The 18559-nt window shown below is 41.8% G+C and overlaps 1 protein-coding gene across 2 annotated transcripts in view; it reads right to left on the bottom strand.

Moving 5' to 3' along the window:
- sbf1 (SET binding factor 1) overlaps nt 1-18559 on the bottom strand; it is a 60647-nt gene that overhangs the window by 15385 nt on the left and 26703 nt on the right. For both annotated transcript variants that reach the window (XM_086146842.1, XM_086146841.1), the window contains 22 exons: nt 16992-17097; nt 16328-16460; nt 15981-16089; nt 14981-15094; nt 10493-10570; nt 10168-10281; nt 9933-10061; nt 9738-9836; nt 9442-9649; nt 9038-9150; nt 8712-8861; nt 8196-8264; nt 7890-8051; nt 7491-7756; nt 6092-6264; nt 5933-6006; nt 3140-3332; nt 2925-3052; nt 2674-2849; nt 1225-1361; nt 345-552; nt 19-215 (listed from right to left, as the gene is read on the bottom strand). In XM_086146842.1, coding sequence (XP_086002968.1) covers nt 19-215; nt 345-552; nt 1225-1361; nt 2674-2849; nt 2925-3052; nt 3140-3332; nt 5933-6006; nt 6092-6264; nt 7491-7756; nt 7890-8051; nt 8196-8264; nt 8712-8861; nt 9038-9150; nt 9442-9649; nt 9738-9836; nt 9933-10061; nt 10168-10281; nt 10493-10570; nt 14981-15094; nt 15981-16089; nt 16328-16460; nt 16992-17097 — 3136 coding nt within the window. The remainder of the gene's footprint in view (nt 1-18; nt 216-344; nt 553-1224; nt 1362-2673; nt 2850-2924; nt 3053-3139; nt 3333-5932; nt 6007-6091; nt 6265-7490; nt 7757-7889; nt 8052-8195; nt 8265-8711; nt 8862-9037; nt 9151-9441; nt 9650-9737; nt 9837-9932; nt 10062-10167; nt 10282-10492; nt 10571-14980; nt 15095-15980; nt 16090-16327; nt 16461-16991; nt 17098-18559) is intronic.

Genomic DNA, 18559 nt, shown 5'->3' with positions numbered 1-18559 from the left:
ATGGGTGAATTATTTCACCTGCTGCAGGTGTGTTAGGGGACTTAAAGAAGCCCACCACCCCTTTGGCATGGAGACCGGCAGAGCGGAGGAGGACAGCCTTGGTTCGAGAACTCCTCCAGCAGACCACAGGGAATCGATTCTGTCTATAGCAGCGGCAGATTCTCTGGATGGTTGTGTCCGGGATGCTCTGCGGGACAATCAGCAGGCCAGGGTAGCTGGCAAAACACACACACACACACGCAACAACACACAAAGATGCACACACACACAGATAGACAGAGCTAAGCAACAGGTAGATAGTCTCTGGACTGTATCATGGTAACCTCTGTCTTCAGTGTGCTCACCTCCTGCAGACTGTGTACATGCGGTTGACAGTTGATATCCTGAAGGGCTCATTCTTTGACCGAGTCAGGCTGTTACTGAGCGTACCCAAACCCAGTCGCTGGTAGTCACGGCAACAGGCCCTCTCCACCACATTGCTCATGGTTTGCCTGTCTGAAGACCGTATGGTGGAGGAGAGAGTGTGGGTGCTTTGGTCCACCTCCTCTGAGACTAGAGACACACAGGATGATTGCAAAGATTTAAACATTCAAATTGTTTCATTATTTCTTGGTGGTTTGGCGACCTTGATGTATGAGAAGCAAGATACTGTCCGTGACACAGAGTGGTTAAGGTGTTCAATTAATGCTGTACAGAATTTTATCTTATCTACTTTATTACGAATTGTGGTATACTGATGTATTGTGTTTCTGATTTTTTTAAACCAAAAATCTATTCAATATTAAAATATTCCACTGCGTTAAATAAAATTATTTACCAAGTCAGCTGAGTATGATACTCAAGTGTCAATATATGTTGGTGGGTTTAAGAAATATTCCATTATACACTGGTGGACCAGGTAACAGGAAGGGTTCAGTGTCTTGCTAAAATAAAATAAAACATATGGCATGAATAGGTTTTTCTTTTAAGTCCACTGGCATGTCTTAAGCCTACAACATAGGTCTTTCTTTGTGAAAAAATTCCTTTAATATACTTTTATTTAAATTACGTACAGGTATCCATTACATTGTCAATAAGTGCTTAGGATTTGCAGGCTGGTTGCGGGAAATGAATTTGCATAATGGGATTCAAGACCCAATGCCCTTTGGGACACAGCCAATGCAAAAAAAGAAGTTGGAGAATGTCTGCACAGCTTTCATTCTTTCATTCTTATTTTTCTCCTACCTGATATCTCATCTTCATCCAGCTCGGACTGGAAACTACTTCTGTTCTCCCAGGTGGGAGGAGCATACTTCTTCCTTGTCACATACTGCCGGCCGATGGTCCTCTTGGCAGTCTTTACCAGATTTTTAGAAATTGTCCTGAATGTAAAAAGTCGGTTGGCATGAGACATATAGCATCAAATTCCATATTTGACATATTCGATTGACGCACAATGAGACAGTTTTCCACTTGGTGTTTGACACCTGTAAACTGACTGGTGTAGGGTGCCGCAGGGACAGGGTGAGAATTCATATGCCTGGATAAAGGATTTTATGGCTTTCTCTCATACACGCACAAACACTCCTCATACACACAGCAGAAGCAGACGCGTTGTTAAACCGGCACGAAAATAAATTATACAAATATTCACTCTCATGCTATCTTCTCAGCAATCTGAGAAAGAGGGATTTGTGTGAGTGTGTAGTAAGAGAAGTAGAAGGGGGTTGGATATTGACACCTTGAAAAAGGAAAAATCAATTTGAAAAGGAAGCAGTGAAGAATGCATATCTATCTATTATAGATCTAGAATAACTATCTATTCGACAGTGGTCTTGAGGGTGGATTGGAATAAAAATAAAAAGCAGAAAGATGAGACAACAACTAAGGGCTTCAAGCCGCTTGTATTAACTCTCTGGTCATAGGCACAGCTCTGGTGGCTTACCAAAGAAAACAGAAAAACTCGGAGACCACATTTAAAGGAATAATTGATTGAAAGTGGAATTAGATATCAAGTTTTCATTTTAATGATTAGTTCTCCACATTTTCTCATTAAATTTCTGTCTCATAAACCTCAGGTCTCCTTCAGACAACTGTGAGCTACGATATTACTGTGGACATATTCTAAAAACATGGTGAAATGCTGCACTTTAAGTCAATTCCTTACTTCAGGGGTTTGTGGACTTGGAGGCATTTTTTACTTTTCTTGGGGCTATTTCAGTAGCCCACGTTCTGCTTGATGCACTACTATGGGATAGAGTACATGAGGTACTAAAGAGTGCAATGAAGGCCAATCCTGATCTTGCGGAATGGACCAGCGTCAATCTAGCATCACATTGTTACTGTATCAACCATCATTCCAGTACAAAACACACTTTTAAGTCACAGTTTCTAAACTGTGAGAAGAAAACAACATTAGTCGAAGACCCAAACAATTTTCATTAACTAGACAGTTTGACGAATATCTCCACAGAAAGTTTCAATGTTAGTTTTCTCTGTTAAAAAAAAAGAGGGAAAAAAGCTTGCCTCTTTTTGAAAGACTTCATGCGGGTAGTTATGTTGGGGAATGCTCTTTAGGTTAAAGTGGGACTTAGTTAAAGATTACAAAAGTTAGAGTGACTTGAAACTGTCAGTTCTCTGATTGTAAATGTTCTTATTCTTTAAGAGGAAAACAGGTACATTTGAGCTCCTTACTTGAGAGATTGGTTCTTTTCCTTGGTCTTATGCTCCACCACCAGCTTGCCACTCTGACCCACAGTGAACGCGAAGGTTCCCTGGACATGCTGAGGATAGCGCAGCTTGTGTACGTGCTTCCTAAAAACCTCTGCCAGATCTCCGGCGACCTCCTCGTCAAATGCAATTTTCATCAGCTGCAGTGACAAGAACTTCATGATCCACGAAGCCACACATTGAAATTTAACACTGATGTCAAAGTATTCAAATACCTGGAAGGTACAGGATCGAAGCTGTAGCCCCTCCTGGACAAACTGGTCCGTGGCTAAAGATACGGAGATCCTCTTCTCCTTGGTCAGAGAGGCGATTGGGAAGGAGCGAGTCACCACCTGCTCACCCACTGCAGGAGGGGGACACGAAGGCAGTTTTACAGACAAACCAGCAGACACGACGTGATAACACAGCTGTGACGTGCACGATCTCTCACCCAGTGGGTCTGTGGGTGTGCCCTTGAAAATGAGCCGGTAGGTGGTGAGGAAGATGGCTCCCTCTGCAGGGAGCAGTGGGGGCCCTCCCATCAGCCCTGTTGCCTCCTCGCGCCCATCTGGGACTAGGTGGACACGCATGCCGTCCATCACGAGCTCCTCTCCTGCCAACAGTGTTGGCCTCAACAGCTTGGGCTGAATGGAGACGGGTGGTGGGGAGATTAATGATGCAGAAGTGGAAAGAATTTGAATTAAATCAATCAGGATTTAAAGAGTCATTTTTATGACAAGTCTGTGCACCAGAGTTTCAAGACTCTGGATCCTGTTCATTTTTGTAAGACACTTGCAACACTGGTTCTCATGCTACTGCTGAAACATCTTCATTCTAAACGTTTAGGTGCGTGGAAAGGCCTTTTGGTGAGTGCCCGTGAACTGCTGAGGTCATGTAATTTTTGGAGTCAAAGGCTGAATTATTTTTAAACTCCCAAGTGGACACGGCCGTATGAAGTCAGGCACAAATATGTACAGGTAACTCAGCTTGGATCTCACCAACTATTCAGTGGAAGAACTTGTTCATTTGGGTCCATAAGACAAATATAATTGGAAACAGAAAAATTTGACATCAGTTATTTGTAATCTTCTGAAGCAAAAACAACTGGCATAAGCCATTTCCATATGGTCAAATGTGATTAAAAACACAGCACTCATTAGATTCTCATGCTTTTACAACTGTGTTGATGTAAGTGTTTGACATGTTTAAATAGAGGAGAGCCAGTTGTGCAACACAAATCACTCGGATTAGACAAAGGCAAACGTTCACTTAGAGTAAGGTCCATACATATTTCATCAGCGACCGCCAGTTTTGTAATTTTAGCATAACAATATGAGGATTACCCTACAGTAACTAAATCTGTAATACTTTACCAGGCTTTTGAATTAGCCAAATTTGCTGCTTATTTGTCATCTTGCTTTTGTCTGTTTGGTCTTCAGTAACAGAAAAAACATGGATTTGAGATTCTGTTGGGTTGCGATCATGTGATGCACTTGGTCAAACGGTTAAGTGTTAGGTCACTGAACATTTGCTGAATCTGAAGAGTTGCCAGCCAGCCCTGTCACTTCAGAATTCCTCTTACTGCCTCTAAGAGTCTATCAGCATCACATGATCACAGCAGATACAGTTCCGTTGACAGCCATACACAACTATGTGTCCCACTCCCCCTACCATGTTTGATACCTTATGTGGGCTTTCACTATCCTTCTCCATAGTTTTTTCTTTCCATTATCCTGCTAGAACTTCACCAGTGCTTCATCTGTCATCATAACTGTGTTCCGGAACTTAAGAGGCCTTCTAGATGTTTTCTCTTCACGGTTCCTGTTCTTGACTGTGTTTGCAGCTTGTTTTGACATCCTCTGTATTTACATTCATGAGGACAAGACACTCCTTATCCCTTCAGTGTTTTGACTGGGTTGGATGATGTGAAGGTTTTTCTTCACCAAGGAATAAATGTTTCCAGCATTTACTTCGGCTGTCCTGTGTTGTGTTTTTCTTTTGGTGTGTTTCCCTTTTTCCATTCGTTTCTCATATGCTTATGATTTATCTGAAGGATTAATTTTATTTTTCCAACAATAATGATGTCTTTGTTTCTTCACACTTCCACCTGTTCGCCCGTCATCTACTAAGTTCCATCAGCAGTTACAAAATATAAACCTGACATTTGGAATCAACTCCGGCCCTCTTTATCTGTTCAATTTTTCATGGGATATCAAGCCATAAATTTCTTATCCATCAAATGCCCAATTACCCACAAGTCTCTGAAAGGGAGTATTGTGTATAAAAATGGCTTAACCTCCAAAATGGTGAAGAAAATATTTTTGTTGAACACAACACAACTGCCTTATCTCAAAAACATAGTGTTTTACAGAAACAAAACTACATTGGTGTCTGAAAACATATACATTGATAAATGTTATTTATACACAACCGTATGGTTTTATGTGGTTAAACAAGTGATTAGTTTGTCATTTTTCATTAAATCAACTACTGTCATACTTTCCACAGTACATAAAAATCCTCAGCTGGATTTCAGAACTCTCTGTTTGATGAAGACCATGCTTTCTAAGTATGATCATGGGAAATCCGAGACTGTCTTTGTCCTCAGCTCCTCCTGTCCCTCTGATAGGGCCTGGAAAGTATCCTAAGTAACCAACTGGTAGGAAATTACAAGTGCATTACATGCACCAACCTGTTTCATAATGTGTTGCACAACAACTGATGCCACACATTCCTGCTGCAGCTACACGGCAGAAACCAAGAAGCAGAGTTTGCTCTAAGTTTAAAGTCAGGACGCCGGGAAATATAAATTGATGATTTTTTACTTTGTGGTTTGGCTCGGCCAACATTCGATGTGAATTGCTGACGCTGGCATTTGACAGTTTCCAACATGAACTCGGCTGATATAAAAACACAGAGGCATGTAGCACAGCCATCCTCGCTCCCTCCGCGACACACAGCATCCTTCACACTGAAGGCACTCGGGCCTGCAGGGCCTCTGCGAGCGACCGCGGCTCCACCAGACCCTCAGGCCACCGAACAGCAACGCAGGCAGACTGGTCATCACCCAGCATGCAATGCTCAGGCGTGCTGTGAGTCACATGGTTTTGTCTGTCAGGCAGACATACCTGGTGTGACACTGTGAGGCTGAGCGGGAGGGACTGGTGGTGAGGGGAGTGGGCGGGACTGGCTGGGACTCTGCATTGGCTCTCTTCAGTTGAACGTAAAAATAGGAATTGGTTACCTTTTGGATTGGTGGCAGTCGCTTGCTCTCCCGATGGACTGCGTCTAGTGTCTCAATGTGCATCTGAACAATATCTGCGATCAAAGAACAAGGGGATCATGACAGGGACATTCTTGCGTGATATGTGTCCTGTTGCTCTGAATAAACAAAACCATTCACCTGGTATCATGGTGTGGAGAGCCTTCAGGTGCTCATTCGTCACGCCACTCTCGTTGCACACTTTGTCAACAAAGCGGTTGATGAAGCGCACCACTGAGTTTGCCACGTCTGAGCTCTCAGCATCTTCAAATCCACTCTCTGTGTCATAACTCTCTGCCATACTGCCTGCAATACTTCAGGACAAATATAAAAATTTAAAACATATGAATATAAAAATATAAATAAAGACACATGACACATAAAGACACATATAAAAAAAGACACATTTGACAAAAATTATCTTCATATGCCTTGGATTACATTGTGTAGCCTTTTTTTGTCTTTGTGTTGACAAGAACAACATATTGGTCTGAATCTTTAGAAGAAGCTCAGAGGTGTCAGAGTATTGACAGTTTTATATTCACATTTGACAGGCTCCACTGTTACATTTAAAAAATCCTCCGCAGAAAGGGTAGCAGGATTGAAGAAAGCCCATCTGGCTGCTTTGTCTTTTTTTCCATGTAACTCTCACTTGCATTGCACATTTTGCATTTTCAGAGGTCTGTCTTAAAAGCATCTATAAGGGGTGAACTGATAAATCACTCGGAGAATTTGTAGCAAATAGATGTGAGACTCATTTTTTTTTAAGAGGGTGCCAATATTTTTCTTATAACTAAGTGGTAACAAAGCATTAAGATTAAAATGAAACCATTCTGGAGATGCTTACAAAAGGAATTCAAACACTAGTGAAGCTTTCAAGACTTCATCTAATCCACCTCTATAAATGCCATTGTTGAAAATAAAGTTTCAAAATTATTCCTTTGTACCCACAGAAAACACTCTATATTTCCACTTCACCGGCTCTCGACGGTGCCATATTTCATTTTCACAAAGGGGGACCTTTTCATAGGACTTTGATGTCTCATAAAAGGTTAAGCAGATAAAATCAATAAAAATGAATAATCCTCTTCAATGTTGACTTACGCAAGATAAAAAAAAACAGTAATCTTGAAAAATCAAGCATATGTTAGTATAAATGTTTTGAATGCGTTTCAAATAATATGAAATTTGTATGGACGATGCACATACAGCATGGAGGGAAAATTTGATGTGTTAAATATTTGTAGTTAGTGTTAGAGTACCTTGCAAACCAATGATAGTTGGTATGTGTAAATGACCTGCAGCTTTACAGTAAAAAAAATTAAATAGTGCTCATTGGCCTGTATTGAAAACTGTTAAGCAATAAAAAATATCACTATATTGCACGGCAATTAAGTTTAAAGAATAAGAAGAAAGAGTCAGAGGCAAAGAGCTCATGATTTCATGAATCATTTGATCATAAACATCTGTCCGTATTCCATTGTTTCCTTGTCACAATTCCCAAATAACGTTTTGTGGGAAACACAACAGATGTTCTAACCTGTTTGTCACATAGCTGTTGCTGACACTCTCCACGTCCCCGAGCCCAGAGCTCCTGAGCAGCCGGTTCTTGCTTGTATCTAGTGGTAGCAGCAAGTAGCTCATCCTGTTAGCGTAATGGATGGCCTGGCTGAACACAGTGCTTTCCTCTTTTTGCACACGTTCGGTCTGCAATTCCTTGCTGAGCGTTGGCCATAGCCTGCTCTGCTCAGACGCCAGTTCTAGGGCACCAACTTTCCGTCCGTCACCTGATCCGTCATGATGCTCCTGTGAACATATCAAATTACAGATTCATAGTCGATGAGCTTTGGCTCTCTCCTGAGCAGGTAGGGTAATATCCCAGCTTTCCACATATGTGATTCAGAACTTCTTCGCAATACTTTTTGAGATACCAGCTCACCAAGTTGTTCTGCTGCTCTCCATCCTCCGTCTCAAGGTAAAGGGCCCGAATGTGGTTCTGGACGTCGCTGTAGAACATGGCCTCCCAGAACTGCATGTTGGTCCAGACCATGTGCTCCTGTACACAGCTGTAAGCGAACTGAGTGATGCCAGCCCCCAGTTTCTGTCACATGAGAACAGACAAAGACTGTTCAGCAGAGAAGCCATTTGTGGCAAACAGCTCTCACCTCAAGCGTTACTGCTTTTGAGGGGTTTTCAGAAGAAGTTGTGGCCAATTTTGAGGAATCTATTTTTATGATGCGCTTACTCTACAAAAGGCTGTGACCAGTGGAAGTAGAGCGGCTGCAATCCCATGCTCATCCATATGCGAGCAGTCCTGAGCAGAAAGAAAATTTGACATGACATTTCATAAAATGAAACAACCGTATAAAATACTACCTATGTCATAAAGTAACTGAGCCATACACCAAACTGAATAATGCTGGAAATAAAAATAATAGTGCTGGTATAAACTGCACATCAAAAGAGCGGAGTACTGTTTATAAAATGCTGTTTGTACAGCCAAATACCCATTATGCCTTGTGAATGGAACTGTGAAGACCACCTTTACACTACACTACTAGTTCAAGTGACCTAGTTTTGATTTTGTCTTTCTTGTGGAACAAACAGAATATCAGTGTAAAAGTTTGTTTTTTGCCCACAAAAATTCTTGTATGCTTATGTTCCAAAAAGACTCAAGAGTTTTTATTCATTATAAACCCGGGAGGAAAAATGGTCTTGGTGGGCTGGATAGTGGTACCTTTGCGATGATATTATCACTGACCTGTAAGGTGCAATTCATCATGCGGACAATGTAATCAAACTGCTGGTCATCCAACACAGCTCGATTCTGAAGGACATGCTGATTGAGCTCCTGGGTTAAACAAACTCGAGCCGCCCGGCCCTTTAGTGCCCGCAGTACGGCTGGCATCAGCTGGACAAGAAGGGCAAAAACCTCAATTAGATCACAAGCAAATCACAAAAAGGGACAATACAAAGGTAGTAAAACTCATGTTACATTATAGGTAGATAAAGGAAAAAAAAATGGTAATTTTTCTGTAACTTAAGACGTGCCGAGTTTCCAGAGGTACCCAATCTGTATGGTCTCACCTTCTTGGCTTCCAGCATCTTGTTTTCGAAAATGTACGTGATGCAATTCCTTACAACCTCCAGCCTGCGAGCGCTGTTTGCTATCATGTTTCCATTCCTATCTACAATGTCTCCTGTAGACACAGACAAATGAAATCAGACCCATTTCTTGCTGCCATTGAAAGCATCTCTATTAAGTGCACACTGACACAGAATGGCTGGCCACAATGTTTGCAAAGTTTCTCAGAGTCCGGCTTGGTGAACTTGTTTCAACCAGTGCACAAATGTTGCATTCATTGCTAGCATTCAACCAAAAAAACACATTCTCACTTTCACTTTTTTACATTCTGAGAGCTTAGAATTAATTGGGTCCAATCATTTTAATATTTTTGATGCTTAAACCATTAATTGTCTACCCAGCTCACCCAGTGGAGGCCCAGATGGCACCATGCCCTTAAGCTCTGCCTTGACCACAGGTGGCGCAGTCTTGAGTTTGGCTGCAGCATGGTCAATAAAGAGCTGGACTGCAACCTCATCCAGAACAGGAAAGGGTGACTGACTCTGTGACGTGTTCTGGCTGTTTTCTGATAGTCTCTGAACTTTGTGCATTGTCACTGCTGGGTAGGGATTCTCCTGCAGGGTTAAAGGGGATAGACATTAAGATGACACACTATGTATATACTCTAAAAGCATTTAAATGCCTATTTCATTGGGAACTAACATTTTTGAAGAGCTCCTCAGCCAGCTCCTTGACGTGATTCATGACTTTCTGCGGATAGGTTTCCTCTTGTCGTATTCTTTGCACTTGATTGGCTACCAGCTGTGGAAGAGAGAATACACAGTTAGCCATGTATGTTCATTTACCAGCGGTTCGATTCTAAAAGTAAGAAAGACAAAATTCAGTGGCTTGACTCACATCATCAAACAAGTCAGTAGCTCTGTAAGGAGGCCCTCTCTCTGACACGAAGCCCGCAAACGCCATGCCATCCAACACCTTCATGAGGAAGTCATCTTCCGTCAGTGCCCTCTGGCCAAGAAAGGCAGCCTAAGAAAATACGCACATCAGTCAATGTACACTGGTTCATAGAGCACAGAGAGGAGACTTCTGATCCAGCCTGAAGTGGAAAAAGTGAAGGCCATTCTTGCTTTACCTTGTGGAAGCGAATAACTGGTTCGGGGTGAATGCGGATGATATGTAAACACCAGCGATAGCCCTGGAAGAGCTGTGCAAACAGCCAAAGAAAGACAGCCCGGATCTCCTTATCCTGATCACAGACACACACCCAAAAAAAAAATCAGTGACATTGCATTACGCACCAATATTCAAGTGGAATATGAAAGGAACTTGCTGATGTGCCTAGAAGTTAAGGTACTGAACATAAATATAGCAGCTGGCAGGGGTTTATTGTTTTTTCCCCTCACCTATTTGTTCTTTAATCACAACAAAATAAAACTGAACAACAGTCATAAGCTTACCTGGATTTTGAGTGCAGAGGGTTGGAGGGACAGTGGAGGAAAGGCATGATCAGCAACTTCCAGCTCTGGATCCAAAACCTGCAACACCAAAGAGGAAGCCGCACTCAGTCTCTCTTAACTGTCTCTCTTTGCAGTTCTACTTTTGCCTGTTCCTGCCACATCAGTATTTTCTGTGAATAGAGTCTAGATCTCAGATAGACCACTGGCTTCAGTACTGGCTCATTATCCAAGAACATCTCAGCCAATAATGTTCCTCTACAAATTTTGAAAAAAGTCATTCATCATCATTCAGCTGTCACTTTCTATCAATCATCTGCAGATTAATTGCACCCAACAACAGTTCCGTTTACTGGGGACTCCCTCGTTCTACTGGGAGACTTCAACGCTCACTTGGGCAACGACAGTGCAACTTGAAAGGGCGTGACCGGGAGGAACAGCCTTCCAGATCTGAACCCAAGCTGTGTTTTATTATTGGACTTCTGTGCTTGTTACGGATTGTCCGTAACAAACACCATGTTCAGGAATAAAGGTGTCCATATGTGCACTAGGCCATAGTTCTTTGATCAACCTTGTGGTTGTGCCATCGGACTTGCAGCTGCATGTCAAGGACACTCAGGTGAGGAGAAGGGCGGAGCTGTCAACTGATCGCCACCTGGTGGTGAGCTGGCTCCAATGGTCGGGGAGGATGCTGTTCAGACCTGGCAGACCCAAACGCAACGTGAGGGTCTGCTGGGAACGTCTGGCAGAGTCCCCTTTCAGGAGTTTCAACTCCCACCTCCGGCAGCTGTACAACCACATCCCAAGGGAGGCAGGGGACATTGAGTCCAAATCGGCCATGTTCTGTGCTTCCATAATGGAGGCAGCAGGCTGGAGATGCAGCCGTAAGGCAGTCGGCGCCTGTTCGGGCGGCAACCCTTGATCCCGCTGGTGGACCCCAGCGGTGAGGAATGCCATCAAAGTGAAGAAGGAGTCCTATCGGACCTGTGGGACTCTGGAAGCAGCTGACAGATACCGGCAGGCCAAGCGGCAGGCAGCCTCATTGGTTGCCTAGGCAAAAACTTAGCCGTGGGAGGAGTTCGGAGAGACCATGGTGAATGACTTCTGGTGGGCGTTGAGAAGATTCTGGTCCACCATCCAGCAGCTCATGATGGGGATGCGCCTTCCAATGAGGAAGCAGAGCCGGGGGGACTCTGGAGCGGACATAACTATTTCTGGGGCTGAAGTTGTTGAAGCAGTCAAAAAGCTCTTCAGTAGCAGGGCCCAGGGGGTGGATGAGGTCTGCCCTGGGTTCCTTAAGGCTCTGGATGCTGTAGGGCTGTCCTGGCTGACACACCTTTGCTGCATTCCATGGATGTCGGGGACAGTGCCACTGAACTGGCAGACCGGGGTGGTGATCCCAATTTTTAAAAAGGGGGATCGTGGGGTGTCCTCCAACTACAGGGGATCACACTCCTCAGTGGTTCGAATTACCGGTTGTAAATCAGGCCCATTTCTGGTGAGGGTTGGACATCACTAGGGCTGTCCTTTGTCACCCATTCTGTTCATAACTTTTATGGTCAGAATTTCTCGGGGTAGCCAGGGCGTCAAGGGGATCTGGTTTGGTGGCCACAGGCTCAAGTCTCTGCTTTTTGCAGATGATGTGGTTCTGTTGGCTTCATCAGGCCATGATCTCTAGTTCTCACTTGAGTGGTTTCCAGCCGAGTGCGAAGCGGCTGGGATGAGGATCATCACCTCCAAATCTGACACCATGGTGCTCAACCAAAAACGGGTGGAATGCACACCACAGGTCAGGGAAGAGGTCCTTCCCCAAGTGGAGGAGTTCAAGTATTTTGGGGTTTTGTTCACCAGTGAGAGACTGATGGAGCGGGAGTTCAACAGGTGGATCGGTGCGGTGTCTGCAGTGATGCAGTCTCTGTACCGGTCTGTCATGGTGAAGAGGGAGCTGAGACGGAAGTCGAAGCCCTCAATTTACCGCTCGATCTACGTTCCCACCCACACCTATGGTCATGAGCTGTGTGTAATGACCGAAAGAACAAGATCCCGGATAGAAGTGGCCGAAATTAGTTGTCTTCGCAGGGTGGCCAGACTCTCCCTCAGAGATAGGGTTACAGTCCAAAATGCGAGTTGCAAAATGTAATAAAATGTTAATAGTCAAGAAAAACGTGTAGCCTCCCTAAGTAATTCATTAATTATCCTCCAACCACAAATTCTAAGGTTTTGAAGCTTTAAATAAAATATGTGAGGAAATTAAAAAAATAGTTATAATATTACAATTAATATTATAATATTTGGAGACTGTAAAGATTGGAAAGTATTTTTAGCGAGGCTATTTCCAGCTGCACTGAGGGCAAATGTCTGGCATATTTGAGTGTGTCGTCTGTAGTCTCTCCAAAACAAACATATCCCAAAATCTCTGTAACTTCAAAACTCTGGAAAACCCTACCCTCTGCAGGCAACCAGAGGACAGTGACCCCAGGTTTAACAGCATTTGTTAGTCATGGAACAGGGAAACAGGAATATAACTTGAAGTAATTTAAATGAAAATGTGGTCACCAAATAAAATGATATTGTACCAAAAGATAACTTTTCGCACTTTTAGAAATCATGATCAAGAGCGGACATGTTATATTACTATAAACAGCAATTATAAAACAATAAAACAGTCATGTTAGTCCAGGGAAGTGTTTACGGCTTTGTAGCACATGGCTCAAGTGAACAGGGTCTATTACTTTGTTTTGAACTGACTGCATTCAAAACTATTAACTCTTTAACCAGTAAATGATATAATAGATCATTTTACCATAAACGGGCTAGCAAGTCCCTGCAAAACTCATGCAGAATAAAAAAAAACCTGCAATGTCATCATTTGGTGATGTGAAATTGTATCATTAATTGAGTCTGTCTTTGAAAGTACGATGATCTACAGGTGTGTATTAGATCAAAGAGGAAGAACTTATTGCCAATATCATATCCGACAACAAAAGAATAAGGAAGTTGGGAAATATCCAAACAAGATTTCTTTGAAAGGGCGTTGCTACAACTGGAAGGCTGCAATAGGCACGTAATTTTTTAATTATTTCAGTATCAAACTTTGGCAATGGTTCAATTGCTGCTGTCTTGAATGAGTCACAATACCCAAGACAAGTGTGAGTGCATGTGTATGGATGAATGGGAGCAAGGTGCAGTAAATGTCATTACCAGGACGTTAAAACATAAACTTAGCATTACAAACACAACCACAGCAGCTGGTGTCAGGTGGAGTATGGGAAAACATCAATAACACACACTAATTTATTCCCATATGTTCTTTTGCCATTTGAATGAAATGTTCGAGTCTGTACAAGAGCTCGATAAATGCATGTATCAAGTATGGAGTGCACTATACGGCACACTTAAAATCCTTAAATTTTCTCAAAAATCGGCTGTGTGCCTGGAAAAAGTGCCTGATGTATGAAATCTTATTGTGCTTACTGACCTTGAACCAATTTAATGTGGTACACTGCGCTCAAAAATCTGTCAAAATGTTTTAGTGCGACTTTGGTAAGTGACGAAGCCGCTCCACTTGATTGATAGTTGGATTATTCCCACCTGACACAGGGATGTTGTATTACAGTCAGTCCTTGGTTAAATATGGGTTGCAACGTCAGACAACATTAGATAACTAATTATGAAGTACTGGAATACAACTTTGTTCCAACCTCACACTAATGTCAGGTGTCCGCTATCGCTGGCAACAATAAACCAATCAGAGAACAGTACGTAGTACGATTACTTCTGCCACCTTTTGTAATACCGGTATGTACTGTGCTTAAACATAATATTACTGTACATTTGTGTGTATGAGAACCTGCAAAAATGGCACCAGTTAATAGACATGCTTATGAAGTGGAATTCAAACTCAAGGCTCTCAGGTACACAGTAGATCATGGGAATAGAGCAGCTGCGAGAGAATCCAACATAAATTAATCAATGTATGGAAGTGGAGGAAGCAAGCAGATGCGAGCTGTGCCAAGTAAAGAAGACCAAACAGAGTTTGCAAGGGAACAATGCAAGATGGCCACAGTTAGAGGACAAAATTGAACAGTGGGCTTTTGAACAGAGAATAGCAGGTAGAAGCATCTCTACAGTTTCCATTTGATTCAAGGCCACAGCTATAGCAGGTGACATGAAGTGTGAGTATATTTTACTGTATTTGCTAAAACTGAACAATATTTTTGAGCTACTGTGAATGAGTTAAATAAAGTTCAACTAAACGGACTGTTTTGTTTTGCTTTATGTACCATAAGTTTTATCATGCGCTTTATAACGCAGTGCTGCGTCTTCTGTATGAAAATAGATCCATTCATTGATATTGTGCCTTATAATGTGGTACGCCATATGGTCTGCAAAATACAGTACACACATATATATACATATATGGATGTACATATTCCCTGCACTTGGTAAAAAGTATCACGTGATATTTAAAATTTAAGGAGCAGTTTATACCATGGAGAGTGCAGTCTGGGTCTGCTGAAGAAGAGGTTCAGGCAGCAGAGAGATGTGGACACATTCTGGGATGGTCACGGTGCCGCCATCTAGGTCAGCAATGATCACATCCAACTGGAAAGAACATACACAAAGCGTTCTAATTAGTCAACATCAAATTACTTTCTGGGTTTGTTGATAAATAGCACCATGTTCTGATTCCCTGGCTGATATAGCAGCCGAAAGATGTGGACAGACAAAAGCCTTCTATCAACAGTTTCTCATTACGGGATATTTGCTGTCAAACACCACATTTGCCTCTCACCATGGACATCAACTTATGACCTAAACCTCCTTCTAACACTGAAAATGACTGTACCCATGAGCATATGCACAGTTGTGCCTGTTCACCATGGAACAACATGTCATCAGAGTTCATAAAATGTTATTCAGGCTTTCATGAAACAGAAATGGCTTGGTTTTCTTAAGTTCTAGACAGAAAATGGTATAATGTTATTATTAATCTTGGCATGGACCTGATGGAAAGTTATTACAAAATGGACAAACTAGTCCATTGTCAATGTTACTTTAAATGGTAACCACTTCCTGCAATAACAATAATAATAACAACAACAACGACAAAAATAATAATAAATGAAGGAGTATAAATTGTCCACATGACTACAACCTGTGTGCTTTCAGGGCACATATCTAAGAAACAACACCTTGATTACTTTATCATACAACATTTACCATAAATCCTTCCTGCTCCTGGAATTGTGCAATACTTGCGACAACTTGTTATTATAACTCGTGTTTTAACGATTGAATATGACACACACCTGTTTTCATGGGAAAATTTAACAAGGATGCAGATACAAAAGATTTGAATGGAATATATCTGCTGAGACTCATTTTCACACTGACCTCCTCTATTTTTCCTAGGACTCCACAGTGAAATAAATTACTGCCATGGAGTAATGAGGCATTTTCAAAACTCATTGCAGCAATGAGAACTTACCAGTTCTTGTGTCTCAGAGCGGAAGAAAGAGTTGACACCGATGATGAAAGGGGTGGGAGAGCTCAGGACCTCCAGAAGTTTTCCCGGCAGAATGGGTACATAAGTGAAACTGAGGGGAGACAAAAGAAATGAAGGCACATGAATCTATGCTTGCATGGTTTTCTATTCACAGCTTACATTTCCATCCTACAAAAACTACTGAAACATGGTTCAGTATATATGGTGGAGGTTGCAAGATTCAACAAGTCCAACAATGAACGTTCTGTCTCAAGTGACCAAAAAACTTTGAACAACTGATCCCCTTGTGATTGTACAGGGTGGGATGCAAAAAAGACAGTAAACACAACCTGTATTTGAGGGGGAACATGATGGATGATAGTCCCCGGCAGGCGTCTGTTAGTCGTTGGTAACTGCTGGACAGGAACAAGATCTTATGTTCCGTCAGGGCAGCACAGAACAGGTATAGCACGTTAATTATACCTGGGGTATGGGAGAACAGCAAAAAAATTATTTGCACAAATTCTAAAGGAGAAGCCAGTGGTTGTTAATAAGCACACAAATCTACAGGTGATGGTTTATTAGCCTATTACTGCTCAGACAAGAAGGAAAAATTTTGTTTCTTAAAGTGACATCATTCTTATTATCAATAGTTTGTCATTTCCCAGTTAAAAAAGGTCCAAATATGATACAAAAAAACCCAACTGTGGCCAACTAAGAACTGATTCTATACAGGATTAAGAAGCCATTATCAACTTGACCTTTGCTTCAAGGAAATAAGATTTCTCATGGGTCTTGTGCTCACTCGGGGTCATTACATGCCTCATGTCACCTTATTTTGAACATACAATTTAAATGGTAGAAAAGTAGAAAAAAAATTGTGGTGGGGGAGAGAAAGATAAACAGATTTTACGTGACAAGAAAAAAAACAAACAAATTCCGTTAGCAACCCAGTGAGCTTTTGAGTTTTCTTTCAAAGGGGAAAGTGTAATGCTGTATTTTCAATGCTTGTACCAAGTTGCCTGAAGAGCTGGGCCACACTGCTGCCGCTGACAGGTAGCGAATCGTTAATGGGAGTCTGGATAACTTGCCGGTCACCCGCACCTAATGTTATCGTCCGCTACAGACAAAGAGAGAGGAAGAGAAAAAAGGAGAAATTACAATCCAAGGTGAAAACAAGACGGGCCATTTCTCAAAAAATGATTTGCCGCTGTGGTTTGATCAACATCGTGCAGGTCCAGGAAAGCAGCATGAATCAGAGACATGTAATCCCAGAAGCTTAGCAGGTACATGACAAATTAGACACAAGCCATTCCAGCTGCTCAAGAAGAAAATGAAATAGGGGAGGGCTCCATGCCAACCACCACAACAGCAAAACACCAGAGCCTCCATATCAATGAGCCTTCATGGAAAAGGGATCCATGTGACATGGCAGGTTGTCACACGCAGGTGATTTTCCACTGTGGTATAACAGGAGCACAAGTGGAAATAGATTTGATTGCTAGTTCATTTTTAGGGCTATGAATTCTATCCAAGGACAATTTAAAAATAATGAGTTGGGACTATCTGATAGACTTGGCTGAGAGGACACACTGTAAAATCTTTCTCAAATATGCTTGCAGCCCATATAGTGATTACTATAATTAATCACAGGATGATCACTGTCACCTAATACATAGTGTCTGTGTTCATTTTATAGATAATCAAATTGACTTTGCAACCGGAAATCTAACATCCCTGTAACTGCAGACAAAAGATAAATACTGATTTGTGACCCGGTCAGATGATAAGCATCATAAGCAAAACAAAAGAAAAAGCAATAAGTGTAAAAAATAATCTGAAATAGTGTGATTGAAATAAGTTGGGGGAAAAAATTTTTAACAGTCGAGAATTTCAGCACAACCAGGCGCCGTTTGAGGTAAGACCAGTGATGAAGTCTGATCTATGGGAAGAATTCTCCAAATAATGTGGTAACAATTTTAAGCCAAAATTACATGTTGCTAGCAACAGCAGTATTCAGTTTCAGCGTGACACAACCAGTTGGACAAGAACTATGATTTGCATTTCAGAACTAGATCTGAAAGCACTTAAATGTGCCCAGGAAGTGGAGCTAAATCCTAAAAAGTGAAGTATTATCTCCTACTTTACAGAAGTAAAGGCTGAATCTGCAGCCATAGATTATCTTTTAGCAATTCAATACTGTGATGTAATAACTGATCATTAGGTTATATCCAGTATCCACCAGTGGTCCCAACTGTACAATAAAGGTATAATAACAATGTGGTAACACATTGGATCATAATATCAGTCAGATTGGAATTTATTGCACCCAGGTACCATTCTGAGAAAGTATCACTAACCGTATTCTTAAAGAAAGAACTTGAATGTTACTGGTGCCACAGTCATTTCAGTAAACTAAACTGTCGAGCAAACATCTTTTAACAAGTAATGGGTAAGTGTCTGAAAAAAAGTGGATCAAGAAACTTTCATTTCCATTTTAGCAGAAGATGCCAGTCCAAAACTGATTTTCTCAAAACACAAAAGAGTGAAGAGATTTTAAGATTAAAAGTTTATAATGGCAT

Source organism: Fistularia commersonii, chromosome 5, assembly GCF_037954325.1.
Source record: "Fistularia commersonii isolate RoL2024-O1a breed Wild chromosome 5, RoL_Fcom_v1.0, whole genome shotgun sequence".
Taxonomy (NCBI): Eukaryota; Metazoa; Chordata; class Actinopteri; order Syngnathiformes; family Fistulariidae; genus Fistularia; species Fistularia commersonii.
This window is presented reverse-complemented; position numbering and strand designations above follow the sequence as displayed.